The sequence below is a fragment of the Myotis davidii genome, unplaced genomic scaffold (genome assembly GCF_000327345.1).
Source record: "Myotis davidii unplaced genomic scaffold, ASM32734v1 scaffold104, whole genome shotgun sequence".
Lineage (NCBI taxonomy): Eukaryota > Metazoa > Chordata > Mammalia > Chiroptera > Vespertilionidae > Myotis > Myotis davidii.
The window spans coordinates 2,799,081-2,821,635 of NW_006296625.1; the positions used below are offsets into that span (position 1 = coordinate 2,799,081).

General features: G+C 38.6%; 1 protein-coding gene across 1 annotated transcript in view; it reads right to left on the reverse strand.

Annotated features, from left to right (window-relative positions):
• COL12A1 (collagen type XII alpha 1) overlaps positions 1-22,546 on the reverse strand; it is a 115,208-nt gene extending 92,662 nt beyond the window's left edge. The window contains exons 1-11 of the mRNA XM_015569386.1: positions 22,505-22,546; positions 19,367-19,480; positions 12,207-12,323; positions 10,043-10,186; positions 9,523-9,582; positions 6,508-6,771; positions 6,167-6,331; positions 5,330-5,503; positions 2,834-3,124; positions 2,033-2,635; positions 723-995 (exon numbers count right to left, since the gene is read on the reverse strand). Of these exons, the coding sequence (XP_015424872.1) occupies positions 723-995; positions 2,033-2,635; positions 2,834-3,124; positions 5,330-5,503; positions 6,167-6,331; positions 6,508-6,771; positions 9,523-9,582; positions 10,043-10,186; positions 12,207-12,323; positions 19,367-19,439 (2,164 nt within the window). The 5' untranslated portion in view covers positions 19,440-19,480; positions 22,505-22,546. The remainder of the gene's footprint in view (positions 1-722; positions 996-2,032; positions 2,636-2,833; positions 3,125-5,329; positions 5,504-6,166; positions 6,332-6,507; positions 6,772-9,522; positions 9,583-10,042; positions 10,187-12,206; positions 12,324-19,366; positions 19,481-22,504) is intronic.
• Positions 22,547-22,555: the final 9 nt, after the last annotated feature.

Below are 22,555 nucleotides of genomic sequence, written 5' to 3' on the forward strand. Positions count from 1 at the left end.
TCCCCATACGACTGTCAGCTGATTTCTCAACAGAAACTTTGCAGGCCAGAAGGGAATGGCAAGAAATATTCAAAGTGATGAATAGCAAGAACCTACAACCAAGATTATTTTATCCAGCAAAGCTATCATTCAGAATTGAAGGTCATATAAAGAGCTTCACAGATAAGAAAAAGCTAGAGTTCATCACCACCAAACCAGTATCATATGAAATGCTGAAAGGTATCCTTTAAGAAGAGGAAGAAGAAGAAAAAGGTAAAGATACAAATTATGAACAACAAATACATATCTATCAACAAGTGAATATAAAAATCAAGTGATTAAAAAACCTGATGAACAGAGTAAAAAAAATAGAAAACATTTGGTAATATATATTTATCATTAGATTCATAAAGTAAGGCAGTTTCAAAAGTATTTGAACATGAGACTATTGAAACGTGGGACAGAAAATGCTGGATAAACAGTACTTCAAGAGTTAATTGCATAATTATTAACAGTTCTCTATGTCTCTTACCCTCAAATGCACCAAAAGAAATCCAGGAGTCTTACTTAAAGTTTTTTTCTCTTTTTACAAGGGTTTATGTATAGTTGTATTTTAAAGATGCTAAATCTTACAAAGGCATTCACAGTTCTGAACTATAAAGCAGATGGTTATTTCAAATGCTAACTTTGTTCGACAATAAATTCCTAGATTTTGGAAAACAGTGGCAGAAACCCCATCACACCTTCTTCGGTGGTCTCCTCTCCAGCCAAGGGAATGCTGAAGCCATCCTCATACTCCGCAGTCACATTGACCAAGTACAGGGTCTCTGGCTTCAGGTTGTTGAGAACGACGCTGGTGCTGGTCGCTGGCTCCACCACCGTGACCTCGTCATCCCCAGTAGCTTCTTTATAGGTGATGTGGTAGGAAAAAACATTTTCTCCAGCAGGGGACCAGTTAGTTTTAAAACTGTAAGAAGTCACCTCAGAAAAGCTAAGATCCTTTGGAGGCACATAAGCTAAAAAAAAAAAAAAAAAAAAAGAGGAGGACATAGTTTACAATTTTTAAATCTATAAAGCAAACAAACATAGACTTAATGACTGCATGTTTCCGAAATGGCTCATAGTCACTTGGGAGAAGAATGCCACTGAGGCTTAATAAATATTCTACACATGACCATTGAGAGAAGACCTCTCTCAGCCCTACAAGGAGGTCCTGATCATGTGTCTTGACCACCCATAATACTAAGTTATCATATTTAAATGACTAATTAAAATGGAATTTGAATCTTGAGCTTCTTAAGACAAAGCAGTAATGCGATGGTCCTACCTACAAGTGGGATTTTAAATAGTAACAGACCTAAGCAAACCTTCAAAATGTTCCCATTCATCCCTGGCAATCATATACTAACCTTTGGTGGTAAACAGTTTATTTCAAAGTAATAATAAATAAATTTTTCCTAACAAAAGAATATTTATTAAACTAAAACATAGAAAGAGACAGTGTTTAAGGCACACGGCCTGTCCTCAGGGGACAGACAAAGACATTGGAGAGACAAGAGAGTGTGAGGTTATCAACAAAACGAAGCAGTACGTATGACTGTCAAATGACTGAGAGTAATTATAGCACCAGAACAATTAAGAAAGGCTTAATGAAAGAGAGGAGATGAGTAACAATGCTGAAAAAAAGGGAATGTGAACAAATGGGGAAAAAAAAGAAGGATAGGGAAGTCTGGATGTAAGGAATGGTGCACAAAAATAAATTAAAGGTCCAGGACTATGTTCTAGTTGCCCTTGATTCAAAGGACGTAGCTCTGCATCAACCACAAAGTAGACACTAGGATCAGAAACATCTCATGACTCTATAAAGCAAAAATGTCTAGGAGAAAGTCATAGCTCAGAGTTAAATAAACTAACTTTGACAGTTTTCAATAACATAGGAAAGTTACTTTTTCCTGTCTATAAAAAGAATTGAAGAAGCATATTATCCACAATTTTAAAACCAAAAATTCTTTGTGCACAAAGAGATAGCTTTTATTCTATAAAGACTACCAACCTTTTTTCTTTATAGCTGCTAACTCTTGCTCAATTCTAAGGCAGATGGACTGTGTGAGTTCAAAAGATATCCTCTGAAAAGCATCAAAATCTTCCACTGTGAACACATGGGTCTCAGCAGGAGGAGAGGCAATAGCTTCCAATTCTGAGCGGACGGCATCTTTCACACCAACTGCAAAGATTTCAACGTCTGAATTTCTTAGCTTTATAGCAGGATCTCTGAAAGCATCTGAAGATTTGCCATCAGTGATAAGAATCATGACCTTTGGTACGTTGCTTCTTGATCCCTTGCTAGGCACAAATATTTTCTCTCTGACATAAGTCATTGCTTTCCCAGTGTTTGTAGATCCTCCTCTGTAGGGGAAGGTGTTTATTGCTTCAATTATATCTTCAACTTTGGTGAATTTTTCCAAAGTAAACTCAGTATGAGGATCCCGGCTGTACTGGACAAGACTTATCTGTACCCTATTTGGTGAAATCTCAAAACTTTTTATGAGAACTTCCAAAAAGGCTCTAACTTTAACAAAGTTGGCAATCCCGATGCTATAGGAGCCATCAACCAAAAATACAATATCAGCTTTTATATCCACACCACGTGAGCATTCTGTAAAAAGAAAGAAATAAGGTTCAAGAAGTATGAATTAATCACTAAAATATAGCTATATTGTCTTCTTAGTAAGCATGCTCCTTTCAAAGAAAACTATTGCAAATATTTTGTTTAAAACTAAATCTGAATCAGTAAGACATACTATCCAATGGACCTTCACATATTCCAAACTCAGTGATCCACCTGTTGACTCACCCACTTGAACTTTCATTGGCTGAGTCTTCTCCATTATTGAAACAGGTTCACTAGATGTCAGACCCTTCATGGCTGAAACACTGATCTGGTATTCTGTGTCTGCTGAGAGGTCGCGAACACTGAGTGTGGTCGTCTGAGGCCCCACACTCAGAGCATGCTGTCGGCTGCCAGTGGTCATTGGTATAAGGAGGACTTTATAGCCAGTCACTGGGCTTAGGGATGGAGTCCAACTTAGCTTCATGTATTTTGATGAAACTTCCGTGGCAACCAAATTTGAGGGAGGTTCGATAACTAAAAAGTAAGAAGCAGAACAGTGATTAAAAATAGGGGTATGCTACCCTATTAATTAAGGTCTTTAGGTTTGGGCCTTTAATTCCCCTTCTTCAAATTAATCATGAATGTATCAGGAAGAGTTGCCCAACCTTGTTCCACATCCGCCTGGACCCAGCAAAGCAAAGAGACTCGGTGCCAGATTTTTATCAGGGAGCTGAAGCACAGCAAAAAAGCAAAGTCCTTGGAAGAAATTAATGATAGAACATCTGATGCCTAATTCTTCTCTGGGACCAAGATTTCCATTTTGGTTTTGGTATTTTACTCATTGCCTTTATTCTCAGGTATCAGAGTAAGTACTTGATAAATATTTGTTGAATCAATGACTTAAATTCAAGTCTTCAGAAAGGTTTTCCCTTTTAATTATACTATAAGAATAAAAATATAATCTTTAAAAAAGTACTTTCTAGTATGCAAGAAAGATAAACTCAGCAAGTCCAAGTTGACAGGTTTTTTTTTATTTTAAACAGTTTTATTCCCACTTATTTCAAGGTAAGAAAAATAGTTCAATGATGTTCATAATGCCACCAATGAGAGGTGAAACAATGGTTTACAACAAGCTTACCGACAAACAAACATTGAAATCTAAAGAATTTCTATCCTTACTCAACGGAGAACATAGTCGTGTACTTAACAGAAAACATAAAGTACTTGAAGATATTTCAGAGAAAATCTCCAAGTGTTTACATCTGTCAATGGAATCAGTTTCCCAGAAGATACAGTTTTAATTTTTACATCAGCCTGCAAGAAGTAGATGGTAAAACAAACACAAATTTTACTCATCAGCTCCTCAAAAAGGCAATCAGATGTAGTTTTTAAATGATGCCTAAAGAAATAAGAAATGGTGGGAGGGAAGCAATGGATGTGCCAGCTGGAAGTCTGGCCAAATCTTTTGAGTGATTCAGAGACAGTACAGGGAACAGACATCTCAGGCAAATTCCATCAAGAGCGAGAAGGCCATGAACAACACCTGCAACATGGCCTGCACCCGTACAGGGGAGGTTCGAACCGTGACAGAGCAAAAGTTTGGCCTTCCCCTAGTACACGCATACCAGTGAAGGTGAAGAGGAATTAGAATGCTTAACAGATTGAGTAAAGAGAAGTTAACTAGAGAAAAGTGGGATGGAGGATGGATTTTGTACTAATATCAACCAAAAAAGTCAAACAGTAGGCAGTTGAAGCAAAGGATTCAGAACCTATGAAGTAATGAGAAGGAGTTCTGAAACAGAATTAGGGACAATGAACACTGCCAAAATACTTGGGGTTTGGAGACTAAAGAGTTTATGTAATTGAAGATGTAGCTATTTAGAACTTATCTTTAATCACTTGTCAATTCTCAGGCAAAGAGGAGAACAATCATGGAGCTTGTGACTTTTTAACGTCCAAAAGGATGGTTATGAAATGTCTTCTCTTTCTCCCATATATTCAGAAGCAATAGCTTATAAAAATGGGAAAATTTTCCAGATATGGAAGGATCAAATTAACTGATTTTAAAAATATTCTTAAAGCTTTGAAAACATGATGATGGAAAACCCATTTCCTTCACCATTTAATAGAAACAGTGTTGCTATTAGTTTAAGTTGCAGAATGCTAAAATTAATGTCTCCCCAGCCTGTCAATGTTTAAACCAGAGTATGAGATAATTAAAGCAAGTACCTGAATAGCATAATTATATATACTCAACATGAAAAAAAAATGGTCTTAAAGAAAAAGAGCAAATCAAATGTCTAAAAATATCTATACTATATTTTTATTGATTTCAGAGAAGAAGGGAGAGGGAGAGATAGAAACATCACTGATGAGAATCATTGATCATCTTCCTTCTGTACACCCGACACTGGGGATTGAGCCTGCAACCTGGGCATGTGCCCTGACTGGGAATCAAACCGTGACCTCCTGGTTCACACCAACCGGGCTAACAATATTTTTAAGAACTTTACAATGATAGAAATATTTTATCACTTAATGTTCCACTGAGGGTAAAAAAACAGTGCAAATGATATCAACAAGTTGAGTAACTAAAAAACAGTACAAGTGGAGTACACAGTTAGAGAACCACTGGAGGGTATGGTTGAGTAAATGTGCCTCCTCCTTGATACTGTAAAGCTATAATGCTATCAAATAATGAAAAAGGCTAACACACAGAACACTCAGCAGTCCACTCACCTTCTTCTCCACTAATCAATTCACCAAGTTGTTCATCAACACCTGAGCACACCTGGGAGATGATCTCATTCTGAATATCCACAATTGCATCAAAGTTGGCCACGTTGAAAACGTGGTTTAGGGAAGGTGTGGAGGCAATTTGTTTGAGTTCTTTTGCATCTGCAGCTTTAATGCCTTAAAAACGACATGAAAGGGCGATGGTGAAAAGGGAAATGTGCTGAATTGGGGAAGATCTGTGTCCTCTCAGTCTTGCACAAGTGAAGGCATTTTTAAACCTTTATTCAGTCATAAACCAGGATTGCTTTGCTTCGTAACGAATGTGCAACTGTTCAAATGACAAGGACATTTTATAATTTCACATCCAGCGGCCAAAGATGAAAAAACGAATGCTTAGCAAAGCAGAGTGGGCCCTCATCCCAGTCATGCCATCATTTGTCCCTGCCATCTGCAAAGATAATACTTTTTTCTTCCAGACTCCTGAATGAGCTGGATGGAACCCTCTAAATTCTTCAAGGATTACATAATACAGGAAACATAAAAAACACTTAATGATCATACAAGGAGGATCTTTATGAGGGTCATTGGCTCAGCATTCTTTGAAAAGTAGAGCACTGGCCATGAGCGTGAATACCACCTCACCTGATGCATATGGTAAGGGAGTTGGGTGAGAGAGAAATAGACAAGCCAAATTTTTACTCAAAAATTATGTGGCTTGATACTACATTATAAAATGCAATAACATTTTTAGAGCATCCTTCCCTGAGGAGTCAAGCCTTCATCTTCCTAAGCATTACGTATTGAAAAGTTCCTAAATGAAAATAACCAAACTTGGCCTACCCAAAGAGAAAACTTCCACCCCGCTGCTGCGGAGCTCCCTGGCTGGAACTTCCACTTCATCCTGGGATTTGCCGTCCGTAATAATGATTGCCACTTTAGGAAAGCCAACTCTTGCTCCAGCAGATTCCGTGAAAGTATTTTTAATTAGATAATCAATGGCATCCCCTGAAATGAAAGGCAATGCTATATTTACTCACCCTGCTCTATACAATTTTGCCCAAGTCAAAAACTATGTGATTGATTTAAAAACTATTTAACACATGATAATTGCGCAATGCTTCATTTCTTTCCCAAACAGGTCTTTCATTTATTTTCAACAATAACAACATTCATAAACATACCTGTCATTGTGTTGCCACCTTTGTATGGGATTTTTTTAATTGCAGCAAGAAGCTCATCCCTTTGGTAGTACTGGTTTAAGTTAAATTCAGTCCTGGTATCAGTGCTGTACTGAATGACTCCAACCCTTGTCTTCTCTTCCCCGATGTCAAAGGCAGACACGAGAGCAGCAATAAAGTCTAAAATGTACTTGAAATTATTCCTTCCCACACTCCATGAGCCATCCACAAGGAACACTAAATCAGTCCAGGCACTGACAGAGCATTCTGAAATACATTTGAGATATTTTTAAGTGATGCGTTATTAAATCTATCCATCATAAAAGAAATACAAACCAACTTTGCAAAAATATTGGCTCCTCAAGTCATTTTGTTCATGAGGACATATTCACATTGGTCTTCACTCACAACTGACATGCACAAGAGAATATAAAATGTTATTAGCACACACAGAAGTATTTTCAGAGCCTTCATACAGATGCATTTATGGAACTATATTTCTTTAAATTGCTAATAAGAAATGCAAGAACAGCCGAAACCGGTTTGGCTCAGTGGATAGAGCGTCGGCCTGCGGACTGCAAGGGCCCAGGTTCGATTCTGGTCAAGGGCGTGTGCCTGGGTTGTGGGCACATCCCCAGTGGGAGATGTGCAGGAGGCAGCTGATCGATGTTTCTCTCTCATCGATGTTTCTAACTCTCTATCTCTCTCCCTTCCTCTCTGTAAAAAAATCAATAAAATATATAAAAAAAGAAAAAAAAGAAATGCAAGAACAGATAAACAGATAGATTACCTACTCTCCACAAGCATGTGACTCTAGTATTTATGCTATAAACCTATCTATTTTTATAGTCTATGTCCTTCTCTTTTCTCCAAGTAAAAAGTATACAAAACACCTGGGAGATATAAAAAAAGAAATGTAAGCAGTGTTTTTACTCCTTGGTGTTTAGTAATAGATAAATACAACACAACTGCTGTACCATTCAAGCAAATGCAGTTGAGTTGAAGAAATGAGCAAATGTTTTAACATTCTCCTGAATTTTACAATATAATTGTCTAAAGTTTGCAGTGGGTTTGTCTGGAGGGTTCATAAACTCTAACAGGAGTAAAAACAAGCATAAATATGATGCAAGATAGCCATAATATCTTGTTGTCCTAATTATCAATGTATTTGAATTGATAACTAAAATCTGCTTTTACTAAACAAAGATGGGGAAGAATTTTTATTCAAAAGCAAAAATGCACATGGTATCTTTAAATTACTGAAATGCTTTTACTACTCTCTGGTCAAGGGAACAGGTTGGTTTTCATGAAAATCTGTATTCACAAAGCAACACTGTGAATTTTCTGAAGAGGTTTTTGTACTTGCAGTCACTATGTGTGTGTGTGTGTGTGTGTGTATATTATTGATTTCAGAGAGGAAAGAAGAGGGAGAGAGAGACAGAAACATCAATGATGAGAGAGAATCATTGATAGGCTGCCTCCTACATGCTCCCTACTGGGGATAGAGCCCACAACCTAGGCATGTGCCCTTGACTGGAATTGAACCTGGGACCCTTCAGTCTGCAGGCTGACACTCTATCCACTGAGCCAAACCAGCTAGGGCTGATGGATGATTTCAAAAAGGGTTTGCCTTAGAAGAGGAGGAAAATACAAATTGCATGCCCACATAATTTTTGCACACTATATAATAAGCCAATTTAAGTCTATTGAAAAGTCAATGTTTGGCAGAATGCTTTCATCTAAAATAAATATGATGGTTCAGGGGAAATATTAGCATTGTAACTACATACTTCATTTCAGTTTACTAGACATCAGAAAGAATAATAAACAGTGATCTAGAACAAAAAATTCCAGATAAAGGAGACGTTGTGTTCATAATCTTTTTTATTGTCTCCTGGGTCATAAGTCCAACTTTTACAAGGTAGCAAAATTAGAAATCCAAGAAACCCCTTAAGGTCCATTCCACTAAGTCAGACAAAGTAGTATAAAACAAACAGAGGCTAGAACCTGGAAAACCTAGACTAAATGAAATTGCTTTCATTTTATTACAAATGCTCCAACTTACCAGTTATGTCTTACAGAGATTCTGTAAAGGCTACAACTGCCATCAACTAAAGTCATGTAAGTACCCTGGACATGAGCATAACATATACACAGACCTGTAAATACATTTTCATGGCAATAAAATTGCTTTAAACACTATGGGGTCATCTCCCTTCTGTTCCAGCCTTATATTTCTCATATATCTCTAAGCTGCCACCTATTTCTATCCGTTTATCTTTGAGATAATGAGTTAAGTCCAGTGATGAGGTTTGTTTCTCACCTACTGCCAAAATCATGCAGGAAAATTTGGACACACATAAATTCAAAACACCCCCAGTAAAAAGAATCTAATGTAATAAAAGGCTAATATGCAAATTGACTGAACAGCAGAGTGACGGGTCACTATGATGCACACTGACCACCAGGGGACAGATTCTCAACACAGAAGCTGCCCTTTGGTGGTCAGTGTGCTCCCACAGAGGGAGCACCGCTCAGCCGACTCACCACTAGCTAGCAAGTGCAGCGTTGGTGGCAGGAGCCTCTCCTGCCGGCGGGTAGTAAGGAGTGAGGGGTCCTGGACTGTGAGAGCCCCAGAATGTGGGATAGGGCTAAGCTGGAAGGCAGACGTCCCCCAAGGGGTCCAGGATGGCAAGAGGGTGCAGGCCAGGCTGAGGAACCACACCCACACACACACACACACACACACACACACACACACACACACACACCATGCACAAATGTCATGCACCAGGCCTCTAGTATTTAATAAATAAAGTGAAAATTTGGCTAGAAAGTCAAAACATAGATATTTTAACTACTTAGTCATATATTGCTATTATATTGTCTGTACTTCTAAATAAAGCTTATAGAAAATAATATAGAAAGATCAGACTATGTATATAATTGAAACATCTCCTTCATATTACATTTATGACTTCTACAAATCCAAGCAAAAATATGAAGGGAAATACTTACTTTGTATCTCTGTTTTTCCAGGTTTCTTCTCCCCTGGCTTCATAGGACCACCTGTTTGAACTGAGTCAAAAACCTGATTATTAGAAAAGGAAATGAACCCATACAAATACTTCCTAAAAGTAAAATACATACATTGTCTTTCACCATTGTCTTTCAAATGAATGGTCCATGCCTAGCTGGTCATAGAATACAGCCAAATAAGTATTTCTGTGCAACTAAATCATTTTTAGTGAGTATTAGGTATATTTCAAAAAGACACTAACTTTGTTGCTTGGCAAACTTTAATGTTTTTAATAGTTTTCATTCATAACATTCCTACTGATTCCAGAAGCCAAGCTTATAAATCAAGAATGAGTTATTCGTATCCACTAATAACTAGGATCATAAAAATGACTATTCTAGGAAGAATAGTTAATACTGATATTAATTAATTCTTCATGGTTACAGAATAAATGTGAAAGTGGGAGAAACCTTCTGCCAAAATATTAAAAGAATAAAAGTACTTTATATGTGTGCTTACTTGTTAGTTGACCTATAACTGGTACACTTTCTTCTACTTCATCATATGAAGTGATTGTCACCACATACTCTATTTCAGGTATTAGATCTGATAATAAAGTTTCAGTGGTATCAGCTGCAAGGGTAAATTCTTTAGTTGGCCCATCTGGAAATATAGAAAGGAATATATGAATGCAACAAAACATTTTTACATATAACACAATATAATGTAATTCCCAGATATACTCAAAATCTGAAAAAATAAATATAGATTATTTTTCAGAACATCCAAACATTATGTTTTGCTGTTCTTCAAAACCAAAACTTTGAATTCTAGAAACTCAGTAAATAGACTTGTTACAAGCACATCCAATGTTTGGGGACTTAAGGAGTCATCTAGATTAAAGATAGTCCAGAACAGCAAACCAAAAATCTCTTATTATTTTGGAAGACTAATGATAGATAATGAAGTTTTTTATAAATGAGATATAAAGCAGGAAATAATTTAATATTAAAGTATGCATTGGAGGAGAGCAGAGAAAGCAAAAAAAGGGGGGGGTGAAAATTGACTCCCGGAAAACAAGCCCCACAGCCTAAAATTAACGTTTACTGGGAAACAATTAGTGTGGAAGCAATGCATCCTCCATACTCAAAAGGGTGCATACCTTACTGGGTAACCACGCCTCTGAATTCACTAGGTAGCAAACGCTTCAAGGCACAGTATGCATAGTGTTTATTTGCATATTAACCATTTTTATACTTCCCTCTAGATCAGCAGTTCTCAACCTGTGGGTCGCGACCCCTTTGGGGATCGAATGACCCTTTCACAGGGGTCGCCTAAGACCATCGGAAAACACGTATATAATTACATATTGTTTTTGTGATTAATCACTATGCTTTAATTACGTTCAATTTGTAACAATGAAATTGGGGGTTACCACAACATGAGGAACTGTATTAAAGGGTCGCGGCATTAGGCAGGATGAGAACCACTGTTCTAGATTATGTTAAATTTCAAATCAATCAGGAAATACAGTAGTTCCAAAGGGCTAAGTGCCCATAAAGATTTTTAAATTATGTTAAAATTTCATCAAAACATAAATAATCAAAAAAGGTAACAGATGTAATAGAACTCTGAAAAGTACTCTTGGTTTACATGTAGAGCATTGCAGAACCAACCAGGGCCCTCACAGAACAGGAAGACAGCAGGGCTCTGCTGTGTTGGTGGTCCCAGTACCAGCGTGGGGAATTTAGGAGTCAGTGATTTACAACATCTGGAAACAGAATGGATGCCTTTTCAACTGCTTTTTTGTTTTGGAATGAATGAATTAGTTGACTACAAATATATATGGGGAGAAAAGATTCAAAGGAAAAGTAAATTCTTGACCCCTTTTTTAAGTTCTCGGATCATATCAAAAAACAGTTTCCCAATTCCCTGATAAATCGGTATTTAAAATTCCTGGTATTTTTTAAAGCCATAAATAAACACAGCTCTGATAAGTTATATTGACATCATCCATCTCTACTGTCAGTCTATCAAGACTTGATCCTACCACTTGGATGGTGTTAGTGGAAATGGTGATTTTTCCCATTTAATGTTAGAACTAAAAGTTAATCAGCAGAGATTGGTTCCCCACACTTGGGCAATATCATGAACACTAAATACAACTCTTGAGAAACAAAGCCTTCTTTTTTTTTTTTTTTAGACACTTAGCCTGGGATCTATAGAATCCACTCAAAGTAAATTCTTATCTTTTGTCATGGTAGCTCACCATTATCCCAGAATAACAAAATTCCCTTAAGTACTGAAGTGTGTAGGACATGGAGTAAGGTATAGCAACTCACTTTATCACTTGATACGTTACATGTTGAATATTAACTAATTCAAGAAGAATGTTAAGAAGTGAAAACTCTATTTTATAAAATCAAAGATGACCAGCAATATTCTGATCAGGTTAAAAAACAAAGTCCATTTTTAATAACAGCAGCTTAGCACAGCAAACCATGTTAATGAAGCTCAACACTATAAAAATATAACAATGAGTACTAGACTGAGCCCACCAAATATTTGGTGACATTGGCTAAATCTATCAGGTTTTCTAAATCTCAGATTCTTCATAATAAAATGAAAAGAGGGGAAAAGACTGGATTATATTATCTTTAATGTTCCTGATAATAAAACTTACCTGTTGTAGGATCCACTGTTATTCTATAACCCACAATTGGATCAACTGGTCTTGCCCATGACATATGAACAGTATTTTCATCTATTATTTTAAAATTCAAGTCTGAAGGTGGGTCAACTGCAAAAGAGAGAGTGCCTATCAGTTACATTTTCCAATTTCAAAAAATGGTCAATTTAATTAATAAGAATTGTGTTGAGCAAAGCTTACTAAATTGTCTTTGCATAAATTTGTTTCCAACAAATATAAAAGATATCTTGTTGGATAAGAATAAAATTAAAAGCTGACAAGATATGACAAAACATCAGAGAGTATACATATTACAGAAGACAGCACAAAACACTTTTGATTCTTGAGTTGCTAGGCCATCCAAGAATGGCCAGCAAAATCAAGCATACTAGAAACATATTTGGATACAAGTACATACAAGTACAATGAGATCACATATAATAACCACATATGCAAACAATTCACATAACAATTAAAAGAATTTCAATACATGCTGAGTGCAATTTGAATAAGCATGCCATATCACAACCTGCTCACAACCATAGAAGTTCATTTAGAACACTGACGCAATACTTTTTGTCCATAATGTGGAAAAGAATCAATGATATTTTTGGTTCATTCTCTGCATCCAAGTCTTGATTTTTGTTTGACACATCTCAATCTGTGGCAGAGATGAAACTGTATTTTAATGAAAAGATGGAATCATGGGAAATTTAGCACTGTTATGTTTCACAAGGAAATATACATCTAATGTATATTCATACAAACAAATATTCAGATAGTAATGAGATGTTAATAATGTATAAATATGTAAAGAGTGATAAATAGATATTTATAAAAAGAATATTCTGCCCGTTTACACCAATTTGCTGTATGTTTCCAAGGTGTAAACCAACACTGTTCTTTTCCTTTGCAGCAGGCGTACTCCATACTAGAAACGGCATTTTAAATTAAAATGCCAGTATGGTCTTCTACAAAACAATGGTTAATTATGAAAAGACAACACCAATGTATATTTACAGACATTTATTTACAGAACTTAAAGAAAACAGTGAAGAAGGGTCAGCAATCTGGAGACATGACTGCGCATAAAAACTTGGAGAAGTCAATGGAAGGAAAAATCGAGTACAGAAAGAGTTTGCATACAAAACTGTACAGCATCATGCATGTGTCAATGAAATGTTGACTGGTTTTTAGTTTCCCACAATGAACAAAAGCCTCCATGTACAATAGTCGTTACACAAAGACGTCTCCGAAATATTTTATAATGATATTCTCTCTGCAATGTTCATGCCTCATCATGCAGCATTGTACTGACTCACTGTCAGTGCATGGTCAATGCGTTACAAACTATTACTCTTGAAGCAGATTCACAAAGTAAGCAGACTTTCAGCCATACTCTTCTTAAGATATTTAAGTCTGAACGTATTCCTGTGAGTCAGAATTTTTGAGAGATTAAAATCTCTTTGTAGGTTTTCACAGAGGTCAATTGAAATACAGCAGTAGCTTTGAGACATGAGTCATAGAATTTAACTGGGGTTAGCAATTTATGTAATATTAATACATTTTAATGGAAATGAGATAAAGTAAGCAAACGTTTGCTTTAATAAACTGCTGCTTACAACTGTAGGAGATGGCTTTTTGTTTTTATTGGATACACTAGTAATGGAACGAATGTTATTTTCTTACTATCCATACACAGGCAGTGAGATTAGACTATTAATCTACATGCATGGTTTAATTATCCAACATTCTGCTGTCTGTTACCGTATTGCGAGGTTCAGCTGCCATCATCACTTAGTATAACAAGCATGCAACAAATGTTAATAGGACAATAGCTATTAAGAATATCATTATAAAATATTGTTCCAGTAGCAATGGCTCAGGACAAATTTAATGCAAAGGCAGACACAACTGGCCTGAGCATGCTTTAAAAAAAAATCAGTACATGGAAAAACAGTACCACCAACCTTGTAGGAAAATTGACCTGAAGCGGCAGACATTAGGTTAAAACTGCTGAAGGGCAGCAGCGGCCCACCTTGTTGATTTCCAAATGACCAGGATTCCAGAAAAACTGAAAAATTGACTGTTGGGAAAAGTCTTTAACATTTCAGAGGAATTTAAGGTGTTCAAAGAAACCCAGATGTGGTTCTTAGGAATCAAAAGTAAGAAAGAATGGCCAACCAGCATGTGTACAAAGACAGCCCACCCCATTTTTCCTCTTGCCACTTTTATCACATAGAAAACCTTTTAGGATTGCCACACTATGTATACATTTTTGGTTTGTTTTCTTTAAAAAAAAAAAAGATAACTTAATTCAATGCAAAATGTATTTTCATTCATTTTAAAAATATTTTGGAACTAGAGAGCATTATGCTAAGTGAAATAAGCCAGTCTTGGAAAAAAAATAAAATAAAATAAAATAAAAAATAAAAATAAATAAATAAAAATATTTTCTTTTACATAAAAATAATCCACAACTGCCCTTGTATTGTCACAAGCAGCATCTTGTGTTCCCTGAAATACTTTCTAATTGTCTCTTTTCCTTCTCATAACAACCCAGCATGGCAGGCCTTATTATCCCAGTTTCATAGATCAGTCAGTGAAACTGAGGGGTTAACGCAGCTAATGAGCAGCAAAACTTTGATCCCGTGATCTGACTCAGCACATATAATTTTCTTCCATGCTGAGTTAAATGTCAAGAATAAGAAATATTTGAGTAAAATATTAACTTTAAAAAACAATATTTAAACATAGTTAACTATTAATATATACATATATTTCTCTATTTTATAAAAACCATTATTTGATGCCTATTCAATAATAAATAAAGATACTCAGATATCTCCAAATTCTTTACACACTTGTTCAAGTAATTTTAAAACTAAAATGCCTATCTTGATATATAATTCTTTAAAAATAATGTTTTTAATTATGGCACCTAAAAGGCAGAAACATCCAAGAATTTACCAACTGTGCAAAGGTGGATGGATGGATGAATGGGAAGATTAACAGGTGAATGGGAATAGCCTAAGTTTTGGCAAGTATATCAAATGTGTTGAATATAAAGAAAAACTGAGAAAACACCACAAATAATAATCTTGATAAACTAGTAAGAATTTTAATCTAATCTTTGTGATAATAACACTGAAAATGATGCTAAAGTTCTCTAATGGTAGAGAACTTTAGAAATGTGCAAAGAATGATTTTGCTATATTCAATAGACATTCATTTAAATTTTCCATCCAAAGTTAGTATAAATTTAATAATTTTTGTCATGATATAGTTAATTTCATTTGTGTTTCTAAAATAACCATTTGAAAAATTAATATTTCAGACAAGTAATGAATCATTTGTACACATTATGTAATGTGTTCCCTCATTAAACTAGCTAGGTTGACCAATTTTTTAACAAGAAAGAAGCACAGTATGGGCAAACTAGCGCTAAATCGGGACTAGAAGACCTGGGTCTTGTCTTCCTAAGTAACTATGTTAATTGACTAAATTATTCATCCTCTGTGTCCTCATTTTTTCATGTGGTAGAGGAGAGAATTTGAATAGATCAATGATGGTGAACCTTTTGAGCTCGGCGTGTCAGCATTTTGAAAAGCCCTAACTTAACCCTGGTGCTGTGTCACATATAGAAATTTTTTGATATTTGCAACCATAGTAAAACAAAGATTTATATTTTTGATATTTATTTTATATATTTAAATGCTACTTAACAAAGAAAAATCAACCAAAAAAATGAGTTCACATGTCACCTCTGACACGCATGTCATGGGTTCGCCATCACTGGAATAGATGATCTATGAGTTCTCTAGTTTGAAATTTCTGATACAAGTTTGACACAGAGTTATATAAATATATATATTAATTAGCCTCTTCATCTAAACACAAGATAATTAAAGCTTATGGCCTCAACTCACTAATGAATTGGTAATATCAAATTTTTCATTATATATTATAGAGGCCCAGTACACGAATTTGTGCAGAGCCAGCCAGGGGCAGGGGGCCTCAGGCAGTGGTGGGTCAGCCCCACCCCCTGGTGGAACTCTTGGTCGAACTCCCAGTAGAGGGGACAATTTGCATATAAACCTTCTATTATATAGGATAATTCTAGGTCATGCAAAGTACTGGCCAAGTGACAAGGTTAATAAAGTCTATGCTGTGTCTAAAAATTACAAATACTAAAGGCAAAAAAAAACCCCACTTACACCCTTATTTTTATAGGAAAAACTACTGTATTATGGAAAATAAAGTTCCTTGTATAAGTAGGTAGAAGGAAAACAAGATAAGGGTGAGACCCCTTATAAAAGAGGAGAAATGCAAAAAGTGAATGCCAAATCTTTTTTTTAAAATATATTTTATTGATTTTTTACAGAGAGGAAGGGAGAGAGATAGAGAGTTAGAAACATCGATGAGAGAGAGACATCAATCAGCTGCCTCCTGCACATCTCCTACTGGGGATGTGCCCGCAACCCAGGTACATGCCCTTGACCGGAATCAAACCTGGGACCTTTCAGTCCGCAGGCCGACGCTCTATCCACTGAGCCAAACCGGTTTTGGCAATGCCAAATCTTTTAAATAATTATTAAAAAGTACTGGGCTTTCAACATATAAAAAATTAAGTACGTAGGAATTGGTTGGTAAATAGTAGGAATACAAAAATATAAGTATGACTTGCAAGAGGGAAAGAAAGGTAACTATGGCTACTTCAAACTGAAATTAAAATGACAGCAGATGGACACATATGTAATACCCTTTGTAATAAAAAATAAAATAAAAAAATAATAATAATAAAAAATGACAGCAGGAAACAGGGGTGCAACTTAAAATTTTGAAATGGCCCCAACAGAAATATGTCAAAGGAATTCTGTTCCTAGCCCATTGTCCCCAGAAAGGTTTTGGCCACGATTTTGTTAGCCTTTCCCAGGCTCCTGGGACCGTTAGTTGGTCATTAGCACAGAAGCTGTGCCGTCCAGAACAGGAGCCACCTGCCACACGTGGCTCCCAAGCGCTTGAAACGCGGCCAAGTCCAACAAGAAACGCACTGTCAGCTTAGAATACACACTCAACAGCAAAGACTAAGTACACAAAAGATAAAATATTTTACTAGTGGTTTCTATATTGATTATATGTCGAACTGATTATGTGATATTAGGATACATAGTTATGTTAAATATATTATAAAAATTAGCAACTCCTGTTTCTTTCTCCTTTTTGAATGTGACAACCAGAAAACTGTGAGTTACATATGTGGCTTGCATTTGTGGCTCTCAATATATTTCTATTTAACAATTCCAAACTAGAGAATAAAGAAAAAAAAGAATCCTATTAAAATATAATTATTAAATGCTGATGTCAGGTGGTGAGAGACAAGGAAAGACACAGCTTAAGATAGAAAAAGAAAAAGCTGTACCATGTGGAAATAAAAATAAATTAAAAAGACAAAAATGTGCGAAATGTGAAAATAATCAGTAAAAGATAATAAAACGTTCTCTTCAACTGTGCTTTGCTAACCAGCCATTATCCAATTCAGAACTGATTTTTTTCCACTTACATCATTTCCAACCTAATTATTTTACTAAGAATTCTCAAATCTTTCTGATTTTCAAATAACTATTTTCTTAATGAGCAATAACTAGGCCACTTCAGTGAATTATTTAAAAATATCTTTAGTAGGGTTTCTACAGTTCCTCAAATAAACTTCCTTCCTAACAATGACACCGAGAGGAACATTAAAGGCAACCTCATCTGAACATGACTTCACAGAGGCCACTCTGAAGAGCCTCTCCATCCACAAACTATTCATCAGATAAGATGAGCCAGCAAGTTTCTGCCACTTTTCTAAATGTACCAGACATTCTAGAGACTCTCTGCTTTCCCTAATCTTCATTTTTTTGTACCTGCAGTCTTGAAATAGAAAATCAAACACAATAGAAAGTTTTTGAAAATCTCAGTGTTGCCACGAAATAGCTTTCCAAGCTCTAAAGAAGCAGAATTCACCCTGAACAGCTGGCACGTGCAGGGTATGTCTTTTCCCTTACCTCCATCAGGGGCATTTCTTTCTTGAAAAAGAAGAAGAAAAATACTAAGTTGTCTTTTATGCTATTACTCCATTTACCTTGCAGGACAAAAACAAAAACAAACAAACAAAAAACACCCTAGTTTCTCCCGTCTCTTGTGATAACTTAGGGCAGACAGAAGCCCCCACTGGGTTAATATATAGAAATGGCTTGTTTAGCAAAGTCTGAGAAATGAAGACACCAAGTGCACACAAGAAAAAGAAGTGAGGTCGAAAAATCTATCAGAAGCCCTTTCGTTTCCCAGAGGGCAAGGTCACTCAGAGCCATTTTGCAGACCTTGGGGTCAAGGCGACCCATCTCCCAGCTCCTGACCAACTCCATGGGCAGGTCGGATGCTGGAAGCAAGAGCGAGAGGGTGGTGTGCCCACCTGGTCTGGTGTCCGCTGGCTTCCTGGATTGGGAACTTAGGCCCAGATCCAACTTTTCTGCTGGGCGAACCAAACAGCAACAACCCTGCGCCACAGGAACACAATCCGGGCCCGGGATTTCTCCTTGCCACCCATCCCCTGGGGGTCTGGCTGCTACCTCGTTTGTCTGCACCATCCGACACTCCGACCGAGATGCCCACAAAACACACAGACGCACAGAGCCGGCGCGGTTGGAGTCTTTTATTTTGTGTCGTCACCAAGGTCACAGCCCAAGCCTGGTGGTTACCAGCTACTCAAGCAAGCCCGTCCTCGAACCATGGCTCCTGGGCAGCACCTGGAGGTATCCTGTTGGTAGGCCTGGGAGCAGCCGTCGCCCCCTCCCGACGGACAGCTGGTCCTCTTGGAAGGCCGCGGCGTAGGTGGCAGTGTGGACAGCACACCGCAGAGACAAGCGCAAGGAGACCACACAGCACTGTATGGAGTGGTTAGGCAGAATACGAAAGAGCTGCACTTGAGAGCCGGGAAATGGACAAACCTCAGTAGAAAAGGGAGTTTCTCTGGAGGAGAGAAGCCCCAGGAGAAAAAGAGAAGGTGCGGGGAAACAGAAGCTATAGAAGGAGGATTCACTTGTTGTTCTTTTTTTCTTTTCTCTAATTCTGCATTGTCACTGGGGGCGGGTGAAGGGAGAGTCTTTTACCTTCTGCCTCAGTGGAAGACAGGAGCAGGGCGGCACCCAGGATGGCGAGCGCTGGGGGAAGCCTGGTCTTCATGCTTGGCCTGGGCCTCGGAGCTCACAGCCACATGAAGGGATCTGAGGGAAGAAGCAGTCACTGCATCAGAACCGGGTCTGGGCAGGCCTAGAACCAGGTTAGAACTGGAGCCGGGCCCTGGGCCAGGACCCAACCAGATCTGCCTCAATAACCACCAGGGCCGAGCCCAGCATCTAATGAATGGGCTTATTGTGAAGCGGTGGAAGTCGAGTTCATCTAGAGCAGCTTAATCATGGCCCTAAGAGGGAGTTCAAGTTTAAAGAGGGTCCTGTTTTCCTCGAGGCTGGTCCTGCTTAGCATCCAGGGTGAAGGCCCGACCAGACCCCACATGACTTCAGCCTGCCTGGGTGATGGCTAATTCAGAGGTCATTTTATCCCTGACTCAACCAAATGTCTCTTCCAGCTGGGGATTTTATTTGGCCGGCCACTTTTTCCTAGCTGCTGAACTCTTTAGGTAACTGTACTTTAGTGGTCTCAGGGCAATTTGGAAAAGTATAATAAACCTCTTTTACTCTCTTTTTTCTTCATTTTGTTCTGTCTGCAAATATGCAGCTCTTTAGGTCTAAAATGGATTATACAGAAATAGGAAAGGTCCAACTGAAACCTGATCCCCTACTAGCTGTGTTGTCTTCACATCTAATAAATCCTGCACCAAAATTAGGGGGAAACAACTCTAAAATACATAATAAAAAAGGGACACGCAATAGAAGAGACAAAACACTCCTGTTTCCCGAAGATATTTTTTTATAAAAATTCTCAGTAATAATTGCTCTTTTCATTTAGCTGTTCATTTATTCCAGGAGATTACAGGTATGTGTTCTCCAGAGAAGAGTATGTCCTATTCTGATTCTTCCTGACTTTGTAACTAGATTATTAACTCCTTAAAGACAAAGAGCCTTATTCATCTTTTATAGTCCCCAGCACACAGTAGGTGCTTAACCCATGAGGGTAGAAGGGAATCTTCTAAAACATTCTAAGGTCCAATCCAGAGACAAAAGTTGCTAGCAATGAACTCAGCTGGGAAGCTGCCAGAGGTAAAACATAAAAAGAGAGTTGACTCTGGATACATAAATTATTGTAAGGCAACAAACGAGGCCTCATGCTCAGGAATCCAAAAATGAGCCAAAGGTCGAACCCTCTCTGAGAAAAGAACCTGACAAGCTCCAACCAGGTCTTTCCAAATAATTGGCACAATGTATTAGGGCAGCTTTCCTCGGCCTGAGCGTAAATTGCATTTTAAATGTCTGCTAAGCAGGCATGCCAAATTTGCCTGGAGCACTTTTCTATGAAGCCAAAATTAAGATTTTGGCAATGCTCTGGAGATCCAAAGGCTCTAGCAATTTCTTTCTCCCTAATTAACAACAGTTTGACATTTCTAACCCTCTTCTACATCAGTGAAAAGCAAGAAGTGAAACTGGCCCATTGTTCCCGTCATCTGGCCTTTACTTTGCTATAATAATTTCCAACTCAGTTGGCAGTCGTGCTCGCGAAAAGTTAAAGGCTGACAATGTACCCACCGAAAAGCTGTGTGCAGATATTTTTTAAAACCGCTAGTCTCCACCAAAAAAAAAAAAAAAGCGCAGTGGAGGCACTTTTGTCTGGGTCTAGAGCGCCACCTATCGGGTGCCTGATTCAGTGGCAAGAATGAATCACATTGCGGCCGGGTATCTGAACATAGTCAGTTCATCCAGCCAGCCAGGCATTCGTCCATATGTCTTTTTCTTTTTTCTTTCTTTTCTTTCTTTCTTTCCTTCTCTTTCTTTCTTTCTTTTTTTTAGTTTTCTCTCCTTTTAACCAAAACATTTATCCGAATGCTTAGCAACACTTCATTGAGCATTCTCAGACATAAATGTCTGAAAGCTGCCGTCCCTACGTGGCAGCGAGGATTCCCTCCCTTCACCCTCATGAATGAAAATGAGTCAGTTGGGGGGCGGGGGGGAGCGGGGGGAATCTTAAGGGATATGTCTCCTTCTGCCTATTTTTCCCCTCCCAACCCCGGTGGAAGGGGCCAGTTCCTTAACTTCAAGTTTAAAATGGAAATAAAACATCCCACCCCCACCCCGCGGGGGTCCTTCTAGAACCCCTGCTTGTCATCTACCTCCTCTGCCCACGCTACCTGGACAATAGTTGGCCAAGGGCGAGCTTAGCGCTCATTTCCTTCCTTGCCCCCTCCCACTCCCAGCGTACCAGCACGCGTTAGAAGGTCCAGGCTGAGGTGGGGGGCAGGGGTTCCTGGAAAGCCCCAAATGGTCACCGGAGGTCCTGAGGATGCTGGGTTTGAAGTACCTTTTCTGTTCCCTGGCTCCCGGTCTCCGGTCCGTAAATGAACCCGGCGCCCACACTCCCTGATCCCTACAGCCTCTAGGATTTGGGATGGAAACTACCTAAGAGGTTCCACTGACCCCGGGCAGGGCCTTCACCAATGCACTCGGGAAAGAAGTCGGGAGAGGGAGCTTTCTCCGGGCCAAGGCTGAGTTCCCTAGAACCAGACCAACCCGCCATCGCGGACGCTTGGAAAGGCAGAGGAACGAGCCAGAGCCCTCGACCAGGAATCTGTCTCAAGATGCCACCCACACCCGCGCAGCCACGACCGACGAGTGCAGAGCACTCAGCCGGCCCTCCAAAGAATTCCACACCGTGCGTCACCAAAATACCTTCCCTGCGCCCGGCTGCACCACGGCACCCCCGGCAACGCTGCAGGCGCGAGACAATGAGGGGCCGGTGGCCACAAAACCGGGCGCGCCCTGCATTGAAATCGACAGCATCTATAGATGAAATCGCTCTACAAAGAGAAACATGGAACAGGGTACTGGACGCACACACCGCCGCCTGCCTCCGCTCCTAAGAAAAGCTACAATTCTTTCTCTCGCAAAGATACAAATGAATCACAAAACCCAAATACACCTGGCAGATCTCAGGCACATCTCCACTTGTACAAGTCCAAACGGTCCTCGCCCGGGATCCTGAATGGCTTAGGGCGGAGCAAGCAACAGGCTAGAAGCAAGTTTCCCTCGTTATCGCTGGGAGGGATGGGGCCGGAGAGAAGGGCGAGAAGCCGAACCGACCTGAGGCGGCAGTGATCCAGGTGCAGGCGGCGGCGGCGGCGCTCCGAGGTC